The following is a 19,931-nucleotide window of genomic DNA, read 5'->3' as shown; positions in this document are numbered from 1 at the left end:
GGAAAACCACTGTTTGGGCGCATGGCAAGGCTTGGAAGGAAAGGAGCGGCATTTGACTTTTTGAATTCAAAATTTGCTGGAATAATCAGCGAACGCCATGTTGCGTTTGGGGAGCCCCTGATGTGGGGGGGTTTCCGCTGTTTAGGCTCAAGTGTTCACATTTTGGAAACTAGACACCTCAATAAACTTATCTAGATGTGTGATGAGCACTTTGAACCCCCAGGTGCTTCACAGAAGTTTCTAACATAAAGCCGTGAAAATAAAAAAAAATCACAAAAATTTTCTTTTAGCCCTAACTTTTTTATTTTCACAAGGGTAACAGGAGAAAATGGACCCATTTCAGACTGACTGACCGATTGCAGTGACCTGGGTGCAGGGACTGACGGCATGGGTCCCTGCACCTATGCCCCTGCCGCTCAGCTGTCACAGACAGCCGTCGGCACTGAACTGTCTCAGCGTGTTTACACGCTGTGACAGTTTAAAGCCATGACGGACACTGCACGGCAAGGGGCGGAAACTTACACCCGTTCATGATGTGCAGTGTCCGTCATTGGGCGTTAAGGGATTAAAAGTCAGAATATGGCTCACTCATATTAAGGGTTCGCTCACACTGGCGTATAACGCGGATGGTTGCTATCGGATGTTTCGTCGGATCGCGCTCGGCCCTATGTTATAGTATGGAGCAGTGCAGACTAGCGAGTTGGCATGAGAAAAAAATGACAGTATTTATCGGACGGCGCGTGCCCATACAAGTCTATGGGTGCGTGCAAAACATCGAACTGCACTCAGATGTCATCTGAGTGCAGTATGATATACGCCGATTAACACAATAGAGAAGATGGAGAAATTAAGTTCTCCATCTTCGCACCTGTGATCCGATTCTCGCCCAGTAAAATAACACTCGGCTCACGCTCGCAGCAGAGTTTGAGCCGAGGGTCATTTTCATAGAGCATCCGATTCTCTCACATGATTTCCTCATCATCAGATGCTATATGCTAGTGTGACCGAACCCTAAGGCTGGAGCTACATGGTCACATGTGTCGCGCGACACTCAAATTGCAGTGTCACCTTGCAACATCACATCCAATCATTCACTATTGTGTCGCACAGCGACCTCCTGAGACTGCTGTTTCCAAATGTGTTGGAATTTCTGTCGCTGGCAGCAATTTGCATGCGACTCGATTTCAATTCAAATGCAACATGAGTTTGACTTATCTGCAACTTCACAGCTTTTTTTACATTAAAATGACAACTCGCAAAATAACTGCTCAACAGTAGGTTACACTGATGATTTTGGTCGCGCGCGACTTGTCTGAGGATTGCTTTTGTGTGACACATGTTGCCGTATAGACCCAGGCTAAATTTTATAAAGGGGATTATCATATATACAGTATGTATATATACATATATATTTATACACATACAGTACAGACCAAAAGTTTGGACACACCTTCTCATTTAAAGATTTTTCTGTACTTTCTTGACTATGAAAATTGTACATTCACACTGAAGGCATCAAAACTATGAATTAACACATGTGGAATTATATACTTAACAAAAAAGTGTGAAACAACTGAAAATATGTCTTATATTCTAGGTTCTTCAAAGTAGCCACCTTTTGCTTTGATGACTGCTTTGCACATTCTTGGCATTCTCTTGATGAGCTTCAAGAAGTAGTCACCGGAAATGGTCTTCCAACAATCTTGGAGGAGTTCCCAGAGATGCTTAGCACTTGTTGGCCTTTTTGCCTTCACTCTGTGCTCCAGCTCACCCCAAACCATCTCGATTGGGTTCAGGTCTGGTGACTGTGGAGGCCGGGCAGGGCCGGCGTCAGCACCCGGCGCACCCGGGCAAATGCCGGGGCCCTGAGCAGGCAGAGGGGCCCACTGGCGGTCGCGCACCCCGCTGGGCTATGGGCGGAGGAGAGCGGTGTCAGCGCCCGCCCTTCTCCGCCGCTTGCTCAGGGCCCCGGCAGCCCGATACTTACCTCTCCCCGTGCCTCCGCAGATCAGCTGTCTTCCTGCTCTGCGCTCCCTGTGACGTCTCAGGTCAGAGGGCGCGGTGACGTCTTTACACCGCGCCCTCCCCTGAGCCATCACAGGGAGCTCTGAGCGGGAAGACGCCGACAACGCTGGAGTTCGGAGCCGAGCAGCTAGCGGCGGGCAGCAGGTGAGGAGAAGGGAGGTGAGTATTTGATTTTTTTTTTTTTTTTAATGTATGGAGGCATGGGGCATTATAAAGAGGGGGGGGGGCATCCTGCATGGGGCATTATAAGGTGGGGAACAGCCTGCACGGGGCATTATAAAGAGGGGGGGGGGCATCCTGCATGGGGCATTATAAGGTGGGGAACAGCCTGCATGGGGCATTATAAGGTGGGGAACAGCCTGCATGGGGCATTATAAGGTGGGGAACAGCCTGCATGGGGCATTATAAAGAGGGGGGGATTCCTGCTTGGGGCATTATAATGAGGAGGGGTGACAGCCTGCATGGGGCATTATAAGGTGGGGACCAGCCTGCATGGGGCATTATAAGGTGGGGAACAGCCTGCATGGGGCATTATAAGGTGGGGAACAGCCTGCATGGGGCATTATAAGGTGGGGAACAGCCTGCATGGGGCATTATAAGGTGGGGAACAGCCTGCATGGGGCATTATAAGGTGGGGAACAGCCTGCACGGGGCATTATAAAGAGAGGGGGGACATCCTGCATGGGGCATTATAAGGTGGGGAACAGCCTGCATGGGGCATTATAAGGTGGGGAACAGCCTGCATGGGGCATTATAAAGAGGGGGGGATTCCTGCTTGGGGCATTATAATGAGGAGGGGTGACAGCCTGCATGGGGCATTATAAGGTGGGGACCAGCCTGCATGGGGCATTATAAGGTGGGGAACAGCCTGCATGGGGCATTATAAGGTGGGGAACAGCCTGCATGGGGCATTATAAAGAGAGGGGGGACATCCTGCATGGGGCATTATAAGGTGGGGAACAGCCTGCATGGGGCATTATAAGGTGGGGAACAGCCTGCATGGGGCATTATAAAGAGGGGGGGATTCCTGCTTGGGGCATTATAATGAGGAGGGGTGACAGCCTGCATGGGGCATTATAAGGTGGGGACCAGCCTGCATGGGGCATTATAAGGTGGGGAACAGCCTGCACGGGGCATTATAAAGAGAGGGGGGACATCCTGCATGGGGCATTATAAGGTGGGGAACAGCCTGCATGGGGCATTATAAGGTGGGGAACAGCCTGCATGGGGCATTATAAAGAGGGGGGGATTCCTGCTTGGGGCATTATAATGAGGAGGGGTGACAGCCTGCATGGGGCATTATAAGGTGGGGACCAGCCTGCATGGGGCATTATAAGGTGGGGAACAGCCTGCATGGGGCATTATAAAGAGGGGGGGATTCCTGCTTGGGGCATTATAATGAGGAGGGGTGACAGCCTGCATGGGGCATTATAAGGTGGGGACCAGCCTGCATGGGGCATTATAAGGTGGGGAACAGCCTGCACGGGGCATTATAAAGAGAGGGGGGACATCCTGCATGGGGCATTATAAGGTGGGGAACAGCCTGCATGGGGCATTATAAGGTGGGGAACAGCCTGCATGGGGCATTATAAGGTGGGGAACAGCCTGCATGGGGCATTATAAGGTGGGGAACAGCCTGCATGGGGCATTATAAAGAGGGGGGGATTCCTGCTTGGGGCATTATAATGAGGAGGGGTGACAGCCTGCATGGGGCATTATAAGGTGGGGACCAGCCTGCATGGGGCATTATAAGGTGGGGAACAGCCTGCACGGGGCATTATAAAGAGAGGGGGGACATCCTGCATGGGGCATTATAAGGTGGGGAACAGCCTGCATGGGGCATTATAAGGTGGGGAACAGCCTGCATGGGGCATTATAAGGTGGGGAACAGCCTGCATGGGGCATTATAAGGTGGGGAACAGCCTGCATGGGGCATTATAAGGTGGGGAACAGCCTGCATGGGCCATTATAAAGAGAGGGGGGACATCCTGCATGGGGCATTATAAGGTGGGGAACAGCCTGCATGGGGCATTATAAGGTGGGGAACAGCCTGCATGGGGCATTATAAAGAGGGGGGGATTCCTGCTTGGGGCATTATAATGAGGAGGGGTGACAGCCTGCATGGGGCATTATAAGGTGGGGACCAGCCTGCATGGGGCATTATAAGGTGGGGAACAGCCTGCACGGGGCATTATAAAGAGAGGGGGGACATCCTGCATGGGGCATTATAAGGTGGGGAACAGCCTGCATGGGGCATTATAAGGTGGGGAACAGCCTGCATGGGGCATTATAAAGAGAGGGGGGACATCCTGCATGGGGCATTATAAGGTGGGGAACAGCCTGCATGGGGCATTATAAGGTGGGGAACAGCCTGCATGGGGCATTATAAAGATGGGGGGATTCCTGCTTGGGGCATTATAATGAGGAGGGGTGACAGCCTGCATGGGGCATTATAAGGTGGGGACCAGCCTGCATGGGGCATTATAAGGTGGGGAACAGCCTGCACGGGGCATTATAAAGAGAGGGGGGACATCCTGCATGGGGCATTATAAGGTGGGGAACAGCCTGCATGGGGCATTATAAGGTGGGGAACAGCCTGCATGGGGCATTATAAAGAGGGGGGGATTCCTGCTTGGGGCATTATAATGAGGAGGGGTGACAGCCTGCATGGGGCATTATAAGGTGGGGACCAGCCTGCATGGGGCATTATAAGGTGGGGAACAGCCTGCACGGGGCATTATAAAGAGAGGGGGGACATCCTGCATGGGGCATTATAAAGAGGAGGGGTGACAGCCTGCATGGGGCATTATAAGGTGGGGAACAGCCTGCATGGGGCCTTATAAAGAGGGGGGGATTCCTGCTTGGGGCATTATAATGAAGAGGGGTGACAGCCTGCATGGGGCATTATAAGGTGGGGACCAGCCTGCATGGGGCATTATAAGGTGGGGAACAGCCTGCACGGGGCATTATAAAGAGAGGGGGGGACATCCTGCATGGGGCATTATAAAGAGGAGGGGTGACAGCCTGTATGGGGCAGTATAAAGAGGAGGGGTGACAGCCTGCATGGAGCATTATAAAGAGGAGGGGTGACAGCCTGCATGGGGCATTATAAAGAGGGGGGGCAGCCTGTATGGGGCATTATGTGGGGGGTAACAGCCTGCATGGAGCATTAAAAGGGGGGGGCCTGTATGGGGCATTATGTGGGGGGGAACAGCCTGCATGGAGCATTATAAGGGGGGGGGCAGCCTGTATGGGGCATTATGTGGGGGGGAACAGCCTGCATGGAGCATTATAAGGGGGGGGCAGCCTGTATGGGGCATTATGTGGGGGGTAACAGCCTGCATGGAGCATTAAAAGGGGGGGGCCTGTATGGGGCATTATGTGGGGGGGAACAGCCTGCATGGAGCATTATAAGGGGGGGGGGCAGCCTGTATGGGGCATTTTGTGGGGGGTAACAGCCTGCATGGAGCATTATAAGGGGGGGGCAGCCTGTATGGGGCATTATGTGGGGGGTAACAGCCTGCATGGAGCATTAAAAGGGAGGGACCTGTATGGGGCATTATGTGGGGGGTAACAGCCTGCATGGAGCATTATAAGGGGGGGACAGCCTGTATGGGGCATTATGTGGGGGGTAACAGCCTGCATGCAGCATTATATGGGGACCGGTATCCTGTATGGAGCGTTATATGGGGGCCAGTATCCTGTATGGAGCGTTATATGGGGGCCAGTATTCTGTATGGAGCCTTATATGGGGGCCAGTATTCCGTATGGAGCCTTATATGGAAGCCAGTATTCCGTATGGAGCCTTATATGGGGGCCAGTATTCCGTATGGAGCCTTATATGGGGGCCAGTATTCCGTATGGGCGTTATATGGGGACCAGTATTCCGTATGGAGCCTTATATGGGGGCCACTATTCTGTGTGGAGCGATTCACCGGTTTCTGAGCTATTGTGGAATTTACAATAGATATCACTCATGAAGTGAAATCTTTGCATTGTACTATATATATATATTTCTCCGCCGTATCTCTGCATCATGAATCGTGGTATGTGTTAAAGGGGCCCACTGAGACTCTTTCGCCCGGGGCCCAGAAAAACCTGGAGCCGGCCCTGAGGCCGGGTCATCTGGCGTAGCACCCCATCACTCTCCTTCTTGGTCAAATAGCCCTTACACAGCCTGGAGGTGTGTTTGGGATCATTGTCCTGTTGAAAAATAAATGATGGTCCAACTAAACGCAAACCGGATGGAATAGCATGCCGCTGCAAGATGCTGTGGTAGCCATGCTGGTTCAGTATACCTTCAATTTTGAATAAATCCCCAACAGTGTTACCAGCAAAGCACCCCCACACTATCACACCTCCTCCTTCATGCTTCACGGTGGGAACCAGGCATGTAGAGTCCATCCGTTCACCATTTCTGCGTCGCACAAAGACACGGTGGTTGGAACCAAAGATCTCAAATTTGGACTCATCAGACCAAAGCACAGATTTCCACTGGTCTAATGTCCATTCCTTGTGTTCTTTAACCCAAACAAGTCTCTTCTGCTTGTTGCCTGTCCTTAGCAGTGGTTTCCTAGCAGCTATTTTACCATGAAGGTCTGCTGCACAAAGTCTCCTCTTAACAGTTGTTGTCGAGATGTGTCTGCTGCTAGAACTCTGTGTGGCATTGACCTGGTCTCTAATCTGAGCTGCTGTTAACCTGCGATTTCTGAGGCTGGTGACTCGGATAAACTTATCCTCAGAAGCAGAGGTGACTCTTGGTCTTCCTTTCCTGGGGCGGTCCTCATGTGAGCCTGTTTCTTTGTAGCGCTTGATGGTTTTTGCAACTGCACTTGGGGACACTTTCAAAGTTTTCCCAATTTTTCGCACTGACTGACCTTCATTTCTTAAAGTAATGATGGACACTCGTTTTTCTTTACTTAGCTGCTTTTTTCTTGCCATAATACAAATTCTAACAGTCTATTCAGTAGGACTATCAGCTGTGTATCCACCAGACTTCTGCACAACACAACTGATGGTCCCAACCCCATTTATAAGGCAAGAAATCCCACTTATTAAACCTGACAGGGCACACATGTGAAGTGAAAACTATTTCCGGTGACTACCTCTTGAAGCTCATCAAGAGAATGCCAAGAGTGTGCAAAGCAGTCATCAAAGCAAAAGGTGGCTACTTTGAAGAACCTAGAATATAAGACATATTTTCAGCTGTTTCACACTTTTTTGTTAAGTATATAATTCCACATGTGTTAATTCATAGTTTTGATGCCTTCAGTGTGAATGTACAATTTTCATAGTCATGAAAATACAGAAAAATCTTTAAATGAGAAGGTGTGTCCAAACTTTTGATCTGTACTGTATATATATATATATATATATATATATATATATTAATCCTGATTGTACAGTGTGAAGGCAGCCATCATAAGTCTATACATAGTTGTTAGTGCTAAGAAGCCTTGGAACTTCGAATAGTGAATATTTCCAATTTTCTATAAGAAAACTTACACACGACCATAAAAAACGGTGGTTTCACAGATAGCACTAGTCCCCATGTTATTTTATGGGGCTGAGCACATGTCTGATTTTTCCTCAGACCAATTCAGTTTGAGGAAAAATCACAGCATACATGATTTGCCTCCAAGAATCGGATGGCACTCACCCATTCATCTCTGGGGGGAAGAAATCGGACTGCACTTGGATGACATCCGAGTGCGGTCCAATTTTGACGGACATTATAGAGAAAGTGGAGAAACTTTTTTTTTTCTCTCCATCCCTGAGAAAATCGGATCCCACTCTGATCACAGTGTGATTAGCATAATTGGACCAATTTTCTCGGATGAGAGAAAAACAGATGCCGAAAAAAATCGTGGCTCCACAAATTAGATAACGTGCACCCGTACAAGTCTATGGGTGCATGTAAAACATTGGACTGCACTTGGTTGTCATCTGAGTGCAGTCCGACATCCGAGGACTCATAGAATGGAGGAGATGGAGAAATTAAGTTTTCCCTTTTCTCTGCACTTGTGATACAATTCTCTCATCAGAGAGATTCACTTCACAGTAAACTGACAGAGTTGGAGCTGGGTGTCACTACCATAATCGATCCGATTCTGTCGTGTGAGCGAGCCCTTATGCTGAGGACATTTAACAAGAAGTTAGGGCCTTTAAAAAGATAACCAATGCCTCTAAAATTAAAAATGAAGCAACGTTTCACACAGTCTCCTACTGTTTTGCTTCCACAGTTCCTATGTAGGCCTATATGTCTCCATGACAACGGTTATCAGCAAACTGTGTAATGTGGTTGTGTAGTCATTAGTGATGAGCGAGTATGTTTTCTTAACCCTTTCGGTGAGTATACTCGGGCGAGCACCGAGTATTTAGAGCTGCTCGGTGTTATGTTTGAATCACTCCCGTGTGCATGATTTCCAACTGTTTGACAGCTTTAATACATGGGAGGAATGCTTAAGAAACAAGCACTCCTCACAGGTATTAAAGCTGTCAAACAGTCGCAAATCATGCACACGGGAGTGATTCAAACATAACACTGAGCAGCTGTAACTACTCGGTGCTCGCCCGAGCATACTCGGCGAAAGGGTTAACGGAACATACTCGCTCATCACTAGTAGTCATATTGCCGCCCATCTGTCCTTATAAAACCCATAATTAGAGATGAACATTAGAGACATACCCCGTACACCAGCTCCCCCACCATCCCGTTCCAGGCTTTCATGTCCGAATCACGTGCTCCATACTTTCCATCCTTCACGATCTCTAGTTTATACTTGAATCCCACGTGCTTGGCAACTTCTTGGGCTAGCTCCACACAGTAGCCCTCAAACTTATCATTGCCTTCAAATTCGTCAGCGTTCTTTTTGTACATCACGTATGGTGCTTCCTAATGACAAGAAAAAGGGGATGAAAAAAGCTTCATAGTAACATAGTAACGTAGGTTGAATAAAGACCTAGGTCCATTAAGTTCTCCCCCAATTGTTCTCCCCATACCAACACTACACCAGCTTAATGGAACTAGGCCTCACAAATGAATTACCATTTTTATTATTACTGCACTATTACAATTAGTCATCAGATTACCACTTAAGACAGTTTAGAGTAAACGATACGGATAAATATATATATTTTTTGTCAAAGCGCCACTCTTTGACACAGGCCAGGTCTGGTATTACAGCTCAGCTTTATTCCAATAATATCCATATCCAAAGTGCTCATCATGGAATCAAAATTTGCATAATGTACTATATGCCTCTTTCATATGTGGCCCCTATTTTTTTAAGTAACACATCCCCCAGGACTGAATCCTTAGGTCCCCTTGACGGTCCACTTAAAAAAATGTACAAGTAAGATGGTCCGTTTTAACTATCCATGTGGTTTCCTTTTGGCCATTCGGGTGTATATGCGTACCATTCTTTTGACACCTGTGTGACACATACCAAAATAGAATTCAGAATAGAAATTACAGATTTTTATTTGTTAAAAATATGCAAAGAGATAGATAGACAATAGACAGATATATAGACACATATATAGATGACACAGCTTGTCTAATTCATGATGATCTGTGACATTCCTTACGCCAGAAATCTTACTCCAGTACCTGACTGGAGTAGGATTTGTGACGCAGCGCTTGGAATCACACTCCACTCATCAGACCCTCCAGATTCATGAAGAGGCTTGCACCTCTTCGTGAATTAGAAGCATCTGACACCAACACATCCCCTCATCAAGACCGGCGTGAACAACAAACCGGGTGCAGTGTATCAGGACACATAGAGCACCAGAGCCCTGGTGCTCAGACGTCACTTTTGCATCTCCTGCTAACTTTAGATGCTTGGTTTCTGAAAGATACATTGATAGATAGATATGATATACAGGTGCATCTCACTGTGGAGCCTACTGAAACAGACTAAGAGACCTTTTAAAACGCTTAGGAAGCCTTTGCAGGTGTTTTTTGTTAATTATTTTAATTTACTGAGATAATGACTTTTGTGTTTTCATTGACTGTAAGCCATAATCATCAACATTAACAGAAATAAACACTTGACATAGATCACTCTGTTTGTAATGACTCTATATAATATATGAGTTTCACTTTTTGTATTGAAGAACTGAAATAAATTAACTTTTTGATGATATTCTAATTTAGTGAGATACACCTGTAGATAGATATGAGGATAAATAGCCAGAAAAATAGATAAATATATATCCGTGAGCTATATAATTAGTGCATTGCGTGTGTAGCTTACTGTACATGTATTAACCTAATAAATAAATAAATGAAAAAAATGACATGGGGTCTCCCTCATTTTTGATAACCAGCAAAGGTAAAGCAGACAGCTGTGGTCTGATATCAGGCTGGGAAGGTCCCTGGTTATTGAGCCCTTCCCAGCGTAAAAATAGCAGCCTGCAGCTGCCCCAGAAGTGGCGCATCAAATTAGATTCTCCAATTCTGGTGTTTCGCCTTGGCTTTTCCCAATGCCCTGGTACATTGGCAATCTGGGTAATGGGGCTTGGGGATGATGTCAGCTGTGAAGCATCCAAAAACACAGCTGTTATCAAGCCCTGGTGTTAGTAATGGAGAGGTGTCTATTAGATACCTCCATTTCTAACCCCAGAAAAATTAAGAATAAACACACACAAAAAAATAGTTTATTGAAATAAACACTCCCCGACACGTTCCCTGGTTCACCACTTTATTAAAAAAAAAAAAAAAAAAACTCACTCAGGTCCGATGTAGTCCGACGTAGTCCATTGAATCCGACGTAGTCCAGCGAATGGAAACTTGAAAAATACTTACACAGGAAACACAGAAAAAATAAAACAATGACTCTTTCCCTGGGTCACCACTTTATTAAAAAAAAAGTTCCCACGTAGGTCCGTCATAGTCCACCGAAACCAACGTAGTCCACCGAATCCGACGTTGTCCAAGTGAATCCAGTGAAGTCCATCGAATCCTCCGTACGAAGCCTATGGAGCCTTGCTCTGACGCTGCATAGGCTTTGCACACAGTCATTTCTGGATCACACTGTGCTGCGCGAGATACGGCGACTCTTAACAGCGGTGACATTAGTACCGTTACCGTTCATCAGAGTCACCGGGTCAGAATCTGCCTCATCATAAGGATTAAAAAACTCATATGTGAACAGAACCTATATTGTGTCATGCCATCAAATATTTTGTACTTTTTCCGAAAGTTGGAGCAAATCGCTGACTATTTTTGTTCAAGTCTTTTTTTACTTTGGAAAAAAAAATTCCCTTAAGCTTTCTATTGTCATTACCTCGTTGTCAGAGGACGTAAATCATCCTCAGATATCAGTGTCAGTATCTACGGGAATTTGGGCGCAGTAATCGATGCTATCTCACAGCACTGCACCTTCATTTGTACGCGCTGTGGTTGGCAGTGAACTAAGCAAAAAAATTCACTCTTTACATGATATAAGATATGGTAAAAAGTGATATATAACATATAAAGGGTAAAATGCACAGGTACCTGGTCCCAGTTTTCCTTATAATTAGTGTTGAGCCACCCCCGTAGTGTTCGGGTTCGGTTCGGTTCGTCGAACACCGGGATGTTCGAGGAACTGTTCGTTGAACACCTTAGAACACCGTCGAACACCGTTAAAACCAATGGCAGGCAAACAAAAACACATAGAAACACATAGAAAACACCTTCAAAGGTGTCCAAAAGCTGACAAACTGCTCAGAAGACACTCTCTTTAAAAAAGCCGGCCGGCAATTCAGCAGCGGCATACACAGGTACCCGACAATTTAGAACAGAAAGAATAGAGCATAACACATAGATTAGATAGATAGAAACATGTCAGTCACATATATAAGAAGAATAGTGACAGTGTTGGTTACTGTACTTGTCCTTTAGTGTTAATGGATTTATTAAAAAAAATATTAGTGTTTTCATGCACCGTCTCTTTAAAAAAGCCGGCCGGCAATTCAGCATCGGTACCCGACAATTTATAACAAAAAGAATAGAGCATCACACATAGATTAGATAGATAGAAGCATGTCAGTCACATATATAAGAAGTACAGTGATAGTGTTGGTTACTGTACTTGTCATTTAGTGTTAAAATAAAGGATTTATTAAAAAAAAAATTGGAGTGGGGTTCCCCGTAATTTTAGTCTCTAGCGGAGGTTAAGCAGACGGCTGGGGCAGATGTTTGAAGCCTGGGAAGGGGGTAATACCCACGGAGCTTCCCTGGCTACTAATATCAGCCCCCAGCTGAATACCTAGCCTTTACTAGCTATTAAAATGGGGGACCCCAAAAAAAATGACGTGGGGTCCCCCCTATTTTAATAGCTAGCAAAGGCTAGGCAGACAGCTGGGGGCTGATATTAATAGCCCAGGAAGGGTGCCATGAATATTGGCCCCCTCCCAGGCTAGAAACACCAGCCGTCAGCCGCCCCAGAAATGGCGCATCCATTCTGGCACTTAGCCTCGCTCTTCCCACTGCCCTGTAGCGGTGGCAGTGGGGTAATAGGGTTGGGGTTGATGTCAGCTTATAATGCCAGCTGACATCAAGCCCAGGTTAGTAATGGAGAGGCATCTATAAGACACCCCCATTACTAACCCCATAGTCAAAGTTACAAAAAAACACAAACACCCAGAATAAAGTCCTTTAATTGAAATAAAGACACAATTCTTTATTGTTCTAAATTAAACCATACTTACCATCACGCCCATTCAAGCTGAAGCCAACGATCTCCTGCAATAAAAGTAAAATAATAAAGCAACATCATCCTTACCTTTCCATGGTTCCCACGACAGCTTCAGCTCTGCTACATTCACATGACAGGCTGGACCGCAGCAGAACGCTGCGATCCAGCTTGCCATGCGGCAGACACTGAGAAGCGCAGGCATGCTTGCGCTCCTCAGTGTCTGGCTGTGACGGCATAAAGATGAGCCGAGTTCATGTCCAATGAACTCAGCTCACCCCATGCACGTCACTGACAGCGTGGGAAAATTCTCCTGCGCTTGCGGTGAATGCAGGAGAATTTTACCACGCTGTCAGTGACGTGCATGAGGTGAGCTCATGTCCAATGAACTCGGCTCACCTCATGCACGTCACTGACAGCGTGGGAAAATTCTCAGCGCTCAGCGCTTAAGCAGGAGAATTCTCCCACGCTGGGATGGCATTGAGATGACAGGCTGGATCACAGCTGAGCGCTGCCATCCAGCTTGTCATCCTTCAGAGACACTGCAGAGCGCAAGCATGCCTGCGCTCTGCAGTGTCTATGAATGATGGCATGCTGGATGGCCAGAATTGGCGCATCCTATGGATGCGCCATTTCTGGGGCGGCTGACGGCTGGTGTTTCTAGCCTGGGAGGGGGCCAATATTCATGGCACCCTTCCTGGGCTATTAATATCAGCTCCCAGCTGTCTGCCTAGCCTTTGCTAGCTATTAAAATAGGGGGGACCCCACGTCATTTTTTTGGGGGTCCCCCATTTTAATAGCTAGTAAAGGCTAGGTATTCAGCTGGGGGCTGATATTAGTAGCCTGGGAAGCTCCGTGGGTATTACCCCCTTCCCAGGCTTCAAACATCTGCCCCAGCCGTCTGCTTAACCTCTGCTAGAGACTAAAATTACGGGGAACCCCACGACAATTTTTTTTTTTAATAAATCCTTTATTTTAACACTAAATGACAAGTACAGTAATCAACACTATCACTGTACTTCTTATATATGTGACTGACATGTTTCTATCTATCTAATCTATGTGTGATGCTCTATTCTTTCTGTTATAAATTGTCGGGTACAGATGCTGAATTGCCGGCGGCTTTTTTAAAGAGACGGTGCATGAAAACACTAATATTTTTTTTAATAAATCCTTTACACTAAATGACAAGTACAGTAACCAACACTGTCACTGTACTTCTTATATATGTGACTGACATGTTTCTATCTATCTAATCTATGTGTGATACTCTATTCTTTCTGTTCTATATTGTCGGGTACCGGTGTATGCCGCTGCTGAATTGCCGGCTTTTCATGTTTCACTGTGAGCACTGTTCCCATCGATTTGGGCAATCACTGTAATGCCACAACCACCATGGCTGTGGCATTACAGTGAGTGGCAGACAATCCCTGCATGATTGGTGCTCTAAATAGCGCCAGACATGCAGGACACGCTTTTGGTGCACGAACAGTTATCGAACATAACCTCGAACTGCCGAATTTTTTGAAAATCGCTCGCGTTCGTCGAACGACTCGAACATCACCCAAAACAGCTCGAATTTGAGATTGGCGAACAGTTCTAGTCGAACACCGCTCATCTCTACTTATAATTAGAGATGAGCGTTGTTCTACTCGAACTGTTCGCCAATCTCAAATTCGAGCTGTTTTGGGCGGTGTTCGAGCCGGTCGGCGAACACGAACAATTTGAGAAAAATTCGGCTGTTCGAGGTTATGTTCGATAACTGTTCGTGCACCAAAATCATAACTGGATTTTTTCTCAGTAATGATGAAAATTAATGTTAATACGCAGTTTGAGTGTACAGCGGGGCGGGGGGGAGGGGCAGGGGATGGATCTCTGCAGGAACAATGAAGATCTCCATTTTTTTTTCTCTTTCCCGCATTTGCAGTGGGGAGGTGCAATCTGTCAGCCTATCAGCAGCGCACACACGGAGCGAAGTGCTTTTTTTCACACAAGCAAGGGCATGTGTCATTGGCAGTGTATGTCACATGTCCTTGCCCTATAAGACCAAGCCATTTTCCCCGTCGCCACCATTTTCTCACTGCTGCAGCTGCGTGTTAGACGGCACCGCTGTTGCTGTGTGCGCTATACCTTGTTAATTTCAAGCCAATTTTCGCACAAATATACAGATAGCTTGGGAGTAGGGAATAGTTGTGATTGCAGTCCTTTTAAGGACTAGGTTACAGCATTTCCTACGACTTTTATCAGGCAGGTCTGTGCTCTTAAATAGATAGATTGTGGGAGTAAAGACTAATTGTAATTGGAGTCCTTTTCAGGACTAGGTTACATCAGTTCCTATCAGTTTTTGCCAGGCAGGTCTGTGCCAGTGCTGTGCAAGTTTTTTTCACAGCATTTGGCTGAATCTAGCAAAGCTAATCCTTTTTGGCCTATTGCAGAGTGTGTTAGTCAGTGGAGTAGCCTATCTGTGTTGCAAGATATACCACCTGTGTATAGAATACCAATTTTTTTACTGCACCTAGTGAAGTAAAATCTTTTGGGCATAGCATCATTCTATTAGTCCATCTATACTGACCTCCATCAGGTTGCAAACTGAATATAATTTTTTTCTGCATCTAGCTCTGAAAAAATATTTGGGCTTCTAGCAGTGTGTGGGACTTGGTCTATTAGTCCATCTATACTGACCTCCATCAGGTTGCAAATTAAAAATAATTTTTTTCTGCATCTAGCTCTGAAAAAATATTTGGGCTTCTAGCAGTGTGTGGGACTTGGTCTATTAGTCCATCTATACTGACCTCCATCAGGTTGCAAATTAAAAATAATTTTTTTCTTCATTTATCTCTGAAAAAATATTTGGGCTTCTAGCAGCGTGTGGGACTTGTTCTATTAGTCCATCTATACTGACCTCCATCAGGTTGCAAATTAAAAATAATTTTTTTCTGCATCTAGCTCTGAAAAAATATTTGGGCTTCTAGCAGTGTGTGGGACTTGGTCTATTAGTCCATCTATACTGACCTCCATCAGGTTGCAAATTAAAAATAATTTTTTTCTTCATTTAGCTCTGAAAAAATATTTGGGCTTCTAGCAGTGTGTGGGACTTGTTCTATTAGTCCTTCTATACTGACGTCCAGCAGGTTGCAAATTGAATATAATTTTTTTCTGCATCTAGCTCTGAAAAAATATTTGGGCTTCTAGCAGTGTGTGGGACTTGGTCTATTAGTCCATCTATACTGACCTCCATCAGGTTGCAAATTAAAAATAATTTTTTTCTGCATCTAGCTCTGAAAAAATATTTGGGCTTCTAGCAGTGTGTGGGACTTGGTCTATTAGTCCATCTATACTGACCTCCATCAGGTTGCAAATTAAAAATAATTTTTTTCTGCATCTAGCTCTGAAAAAATATTTGGGCTTCTAGCAGTGTGTGGGACTTGGTCTATTAGTCCATCTATACTGATCTCTATCAGGTTGCAAATTGAATAAAAAAATTTTCTGCATCTAGCTCTGAAAAAATATTTGGGCTTCTAGCGGTGTGTGGGACTTGGTCTATTAGTCCATCTATACTGACCTCCATCAGGTTGCAAATTAAAAATAATTTTTTTCTGCATCTAACCCAGCCAATAGTTTTGGCCTAATACCACAGTTTGGCCACTCAGCTCTGCTCGGTTACCATCCGATGTTTTTTTGTGCAAACAACTCCAGAGTTGTGAATTAGTTAACCACCAAAATGAGTGGAAAAAGGCCTGCTGCTGGTGGAAAGGGGAATAGGCGTGTTGGGAAGGGGAAAAAAGGTTGTGTCCGTGGGGTAGGTGCAGAAGAAAGACCATCTTCCAGCCAAACTAAAATGTCTACTTCTTTTAGCGGACAATGTGATAAGATCCCTTTCTTACGGCCACGCCAATCGCTACAAATTCCAGATGAGGCACAAAAACAGCAGGTGCTTCAACGGATATCAAGTGCTCCTTTAAGTGGGCTCTCCTCCACATCAACTTCAACATCACAAATACTCCAGTCCTCAAAGGTGTCACCCAAATCGCACTTGCTTCCTCACAGCTCCCAAATCTCCAGCTGCCCGTCTGAGTATGAGGTAGAACAGATGGTTGAGTCTGCAGAGCTGTTTACTCATACTATAGCCTGGGAATCAGAGGTCGACTCCAGCGCTTCTGTGAATCCAGACGAGGAAATGATCTGCACTGATGCCCAGAATCTTTATGAGTCGGATCCAGGACCAGACGCAGAAGGTTCTGACCATAATGTAGACCCTCATTCCCAAACTGTAACTCCTGTTGGTGGAGACAATGAGGAAGACGATGATAAGACTCAAATACCTGATTGGAGCGACAACTTTAGTTTTTTGTCAGGGCAGGAACAGGTTGGCTCTGAGGACGACGGGTGTGATAACGCACAGGGTGATGATGATGAGGTCGGAGATCCCACTTACTGTCAACCCACAGTCAGCCAAGAGATGAGGTCAGCAGAGGAGGTGGAGGAAGATGCTAGTGACGACGAGGTCAGGTTGCGCCTTCCTGGACAGAGACGTAGTACTGGAAGCACGTCAACAACTGCATCCTCAAACACAACTCTGCCTCTCACCACAAGTCGTGGTGGCTCTTCAGGTCGCATGGGTGCTAAGCCTTGCATAGCCTGGGCATTTTTTCAGATCGATAAAGATGACCCAACTCGTGTTATCTGTAACATTTGTCAGCAAAAGCTAAGTAGAGGCCAAAAAATACATAGTTTGAGTACTTCATGCATGAACCGGCACATGGACATGAAGCATAAGTTGCAGTGGGAAGCTCAGTGTGCTACAATGCGGCCTAGCCGGCCGGGCCAACCACCGTCTGCCATATCTTGTGCATCCGCGGCCTCTTCATCCTCTGTGACTGGGGGGACAGCAGTCACACCTGTTTTGGGGCGCAGACCTGCCACCTCTTTACCCGCAACAGCCAGCGTGATTGGCAGGTCATCATTTTCTTTGGAGGTGGTAACACCAGCTGGTCTTGAGCGCTGTCCGACATCGATAGCACCACCTTTGGATCAAGGCAACCTAACATGTCCGCCTGCATCTTCCTCACAGACCGGCAGTTTGCCGGGGACACCCTTATCAACCCCGTCTAAGCACAATAGCCAGCCCTCGGTCCCTCAGATGTGGACAAGTAAAAGACCATTTCCTCCTAGCCATGAGAAAGCTAAGAGGTTGAATTTCACCATCTGCAAGCTCTTGGCTACAGAAATGCTGCCTTTCCGCCTGGTGGACACAGAGGATTTTCGAGACCTTATGTCCGTCGCAGTGCCCCAGTACCAGATGCCCAGTCGGCACTACTTCTCAAAGAAAGGTGTGCCTGCGCTCCACCAGCATGTCGCACACAACATCACCGCTTCTTTGAGAAACTCTGTGTGTGACAGGGTGCATTTCACCACAGACACTTGGACGAGTAGGCATGGACAGGGGCGTTACATGTCGCTGACTGGGCACTGGGTAACTATGGTGACAGCAGGACAAGGGGCTGCTGTCCAAGTCTTGCCGTCCCCACGAGTTGTGCGTCAATCCTCTTTATGTCAAAGTTCCTCCACTGCTTCTGCCTCCTCAACCTCCTCTCGGTCTTCCACCTGCACCCAAAGCCTGTCTGGTCATGCCACAAGCTTTCTAACTGCGCAGAAGGGATCCTGCACACCTCCTTACTATGCTGGCAGTAGGGCTCAACGTCATCAGGCGGTTTTTACATTGAAATGTCTGGGAAATGTGAGTCACACAGCTGAGGAGTTGTGGTCAGCTCTGGAGAACCAATTTCATGAATGGTTGTCTCCACTGGACCTGAAACCAGGGAAGGCCGTGTGCGACAATGCTGCAAACCTGGGTGCGGCCCTTCGCCGGGGCAATGTCACACACGTGCCTTGTATGGCTCACGTGTTGAACCTGGTTGTCCAGCAATTTTTAGCCCACTATCCCAGACTAGATGGCCTTCTGCAGAGGGCACGGTCGCTGTGTGCTCACTTCCGCCGTTCGCATCCCGCAGCTCAGCGACTTACATCTCTACAGAAGTCGTTGGGCCTGCCACTTCACCGGCTAAAATGCGATGTGCCTACCCGGTGGAATTCAACTCTGCACATGTTGCAGCGACTGTGGCAGCACCGACAAGCCCTGGTGCAATACGTTCTGACGTATAGCCTGGGCCAACGAGATTCAGAGGTGGGGCAAATCACGCTGGAGGAGTGGTCTCAGATCAGGGACCTATGCACCCTTCTGCACAGTTTTGAAATGGCGACGAAGATGTTTAGTGCTGACGATGCCATTATCAGCATGACTATTCCGGTGATTTACATGCTGGAGCACATGTTAAACAGAATTCGGAGTCAGGTGGTGGCACAAGAGGAGGTGGAGGAAGTAGAGGAGGAGGAGTTGTATGCGGAAGGGCTAACATCTGCAAGGTCCAGACGGTCGGCAGCACCAAGGCGGCAGGCATGTGAGGGTGGGGGAGATGGTTTTACCAGGGCGCATGATAGCAGCCAAACTAGTGAGGAAGGTGCAGGAGCCCAGGAAGAAGTGGAGGACGAACTGATGGAAGACTCATCAGATGAGGGAGACCTTGATCACATTTCTGTTGTGCGAGGTTGGGGGGAGAGGACAGAGGAAGGAAGCATGATTGTTACCTCGCCACCAACACAACAGGGACTTGGTGCTCCTGGATGCGCAACACACATGAGTGCCTTCTTGCTGCACTACCTGCAACATGACCCTCGAATTGTGAGAATTAGAAATAATCCTGACTACTGGGTTGCCACACTGTTAGATCCCCGGTACAAAAGTAAATTTGCAGAAATTATTCCTGCCATAGAAAGGGATGCACGCATGCAGGAGTATCAGCAGAGACTGTTGCAGAATCTTACATGTGCTTTTCCACAAAATACCAGTGGTGCACGTAGTGAATCTCACAGTTCCAACTTGCCAACCGTGGGACCGTCAAGTGTTCAGCACTCAAACCGTAACAGAACCACAGTATCTGCTGGTAACATCAATTTTGCGGAATCATTTCACCACTTTTTTAGCCCATCCTTTGCAAGGCCACAGGAGACAAGAAGTCTGACACATAGTCAACGCCTAGAGACGATGGTACAGGAGTATCTCCAAGTAAACATTGAAGCCACGACTGTGTCACTGGACCCTTGCTCTTTTTGGGCTTCCAATCTGGATAAATGGCCGGAGCTAGCCACTTACGCCTTGGAGAT

General features: G+C 46.8%; 1 protein-coding gene across 5 annotated transcripts in view; it reads right to left on the bottom strand.

The window, feature by feature from the left end:
• Window positions 1-19,931, bottom strand: part of GRIA1 (glutamate ionotropic receptor AMPA type subunit 1) — a 375,264-nt gene that overhangs the window by 61,290 nt on the left and 294,043 nt on the right. For all 5 annotated transcript variants that reach the window (XM_073649840.1, XM_073649841.1, XM_073649842.1 and 2 more), the window contains exon 10: window positions 8,714-8,920. In XM_073649840.1, coding sequence (XP_073505941.1) covers window positions 8,714-8,920 — 207 coding nt within the window. The remainder of the gene's footprint in view (window positions 1-8,713; window positions 8,921-19,931) is intronic.

The sequence above is a fragment of the Phyllobates terribilis genome, unplaced genomic scaffold (assembly GCF_046119375.1).
Source record: "Phyllobates terribilis strain yellow unplaced genomic scaffold, ASM4611937v1 Scaffold_10__3_contigs__length_209671492, whole genome shotgun sequence".
NCBI lineage: Eukaryota > Metazoa > Chordata > Amphibia > Anura > Dendrobatidae > Phyllobates > Phyllobates terribilis.
Note: the sequence above shows the minus strand (reverse complement) of the source record. Positions and strands in the feature narration are given on the sequence as shown.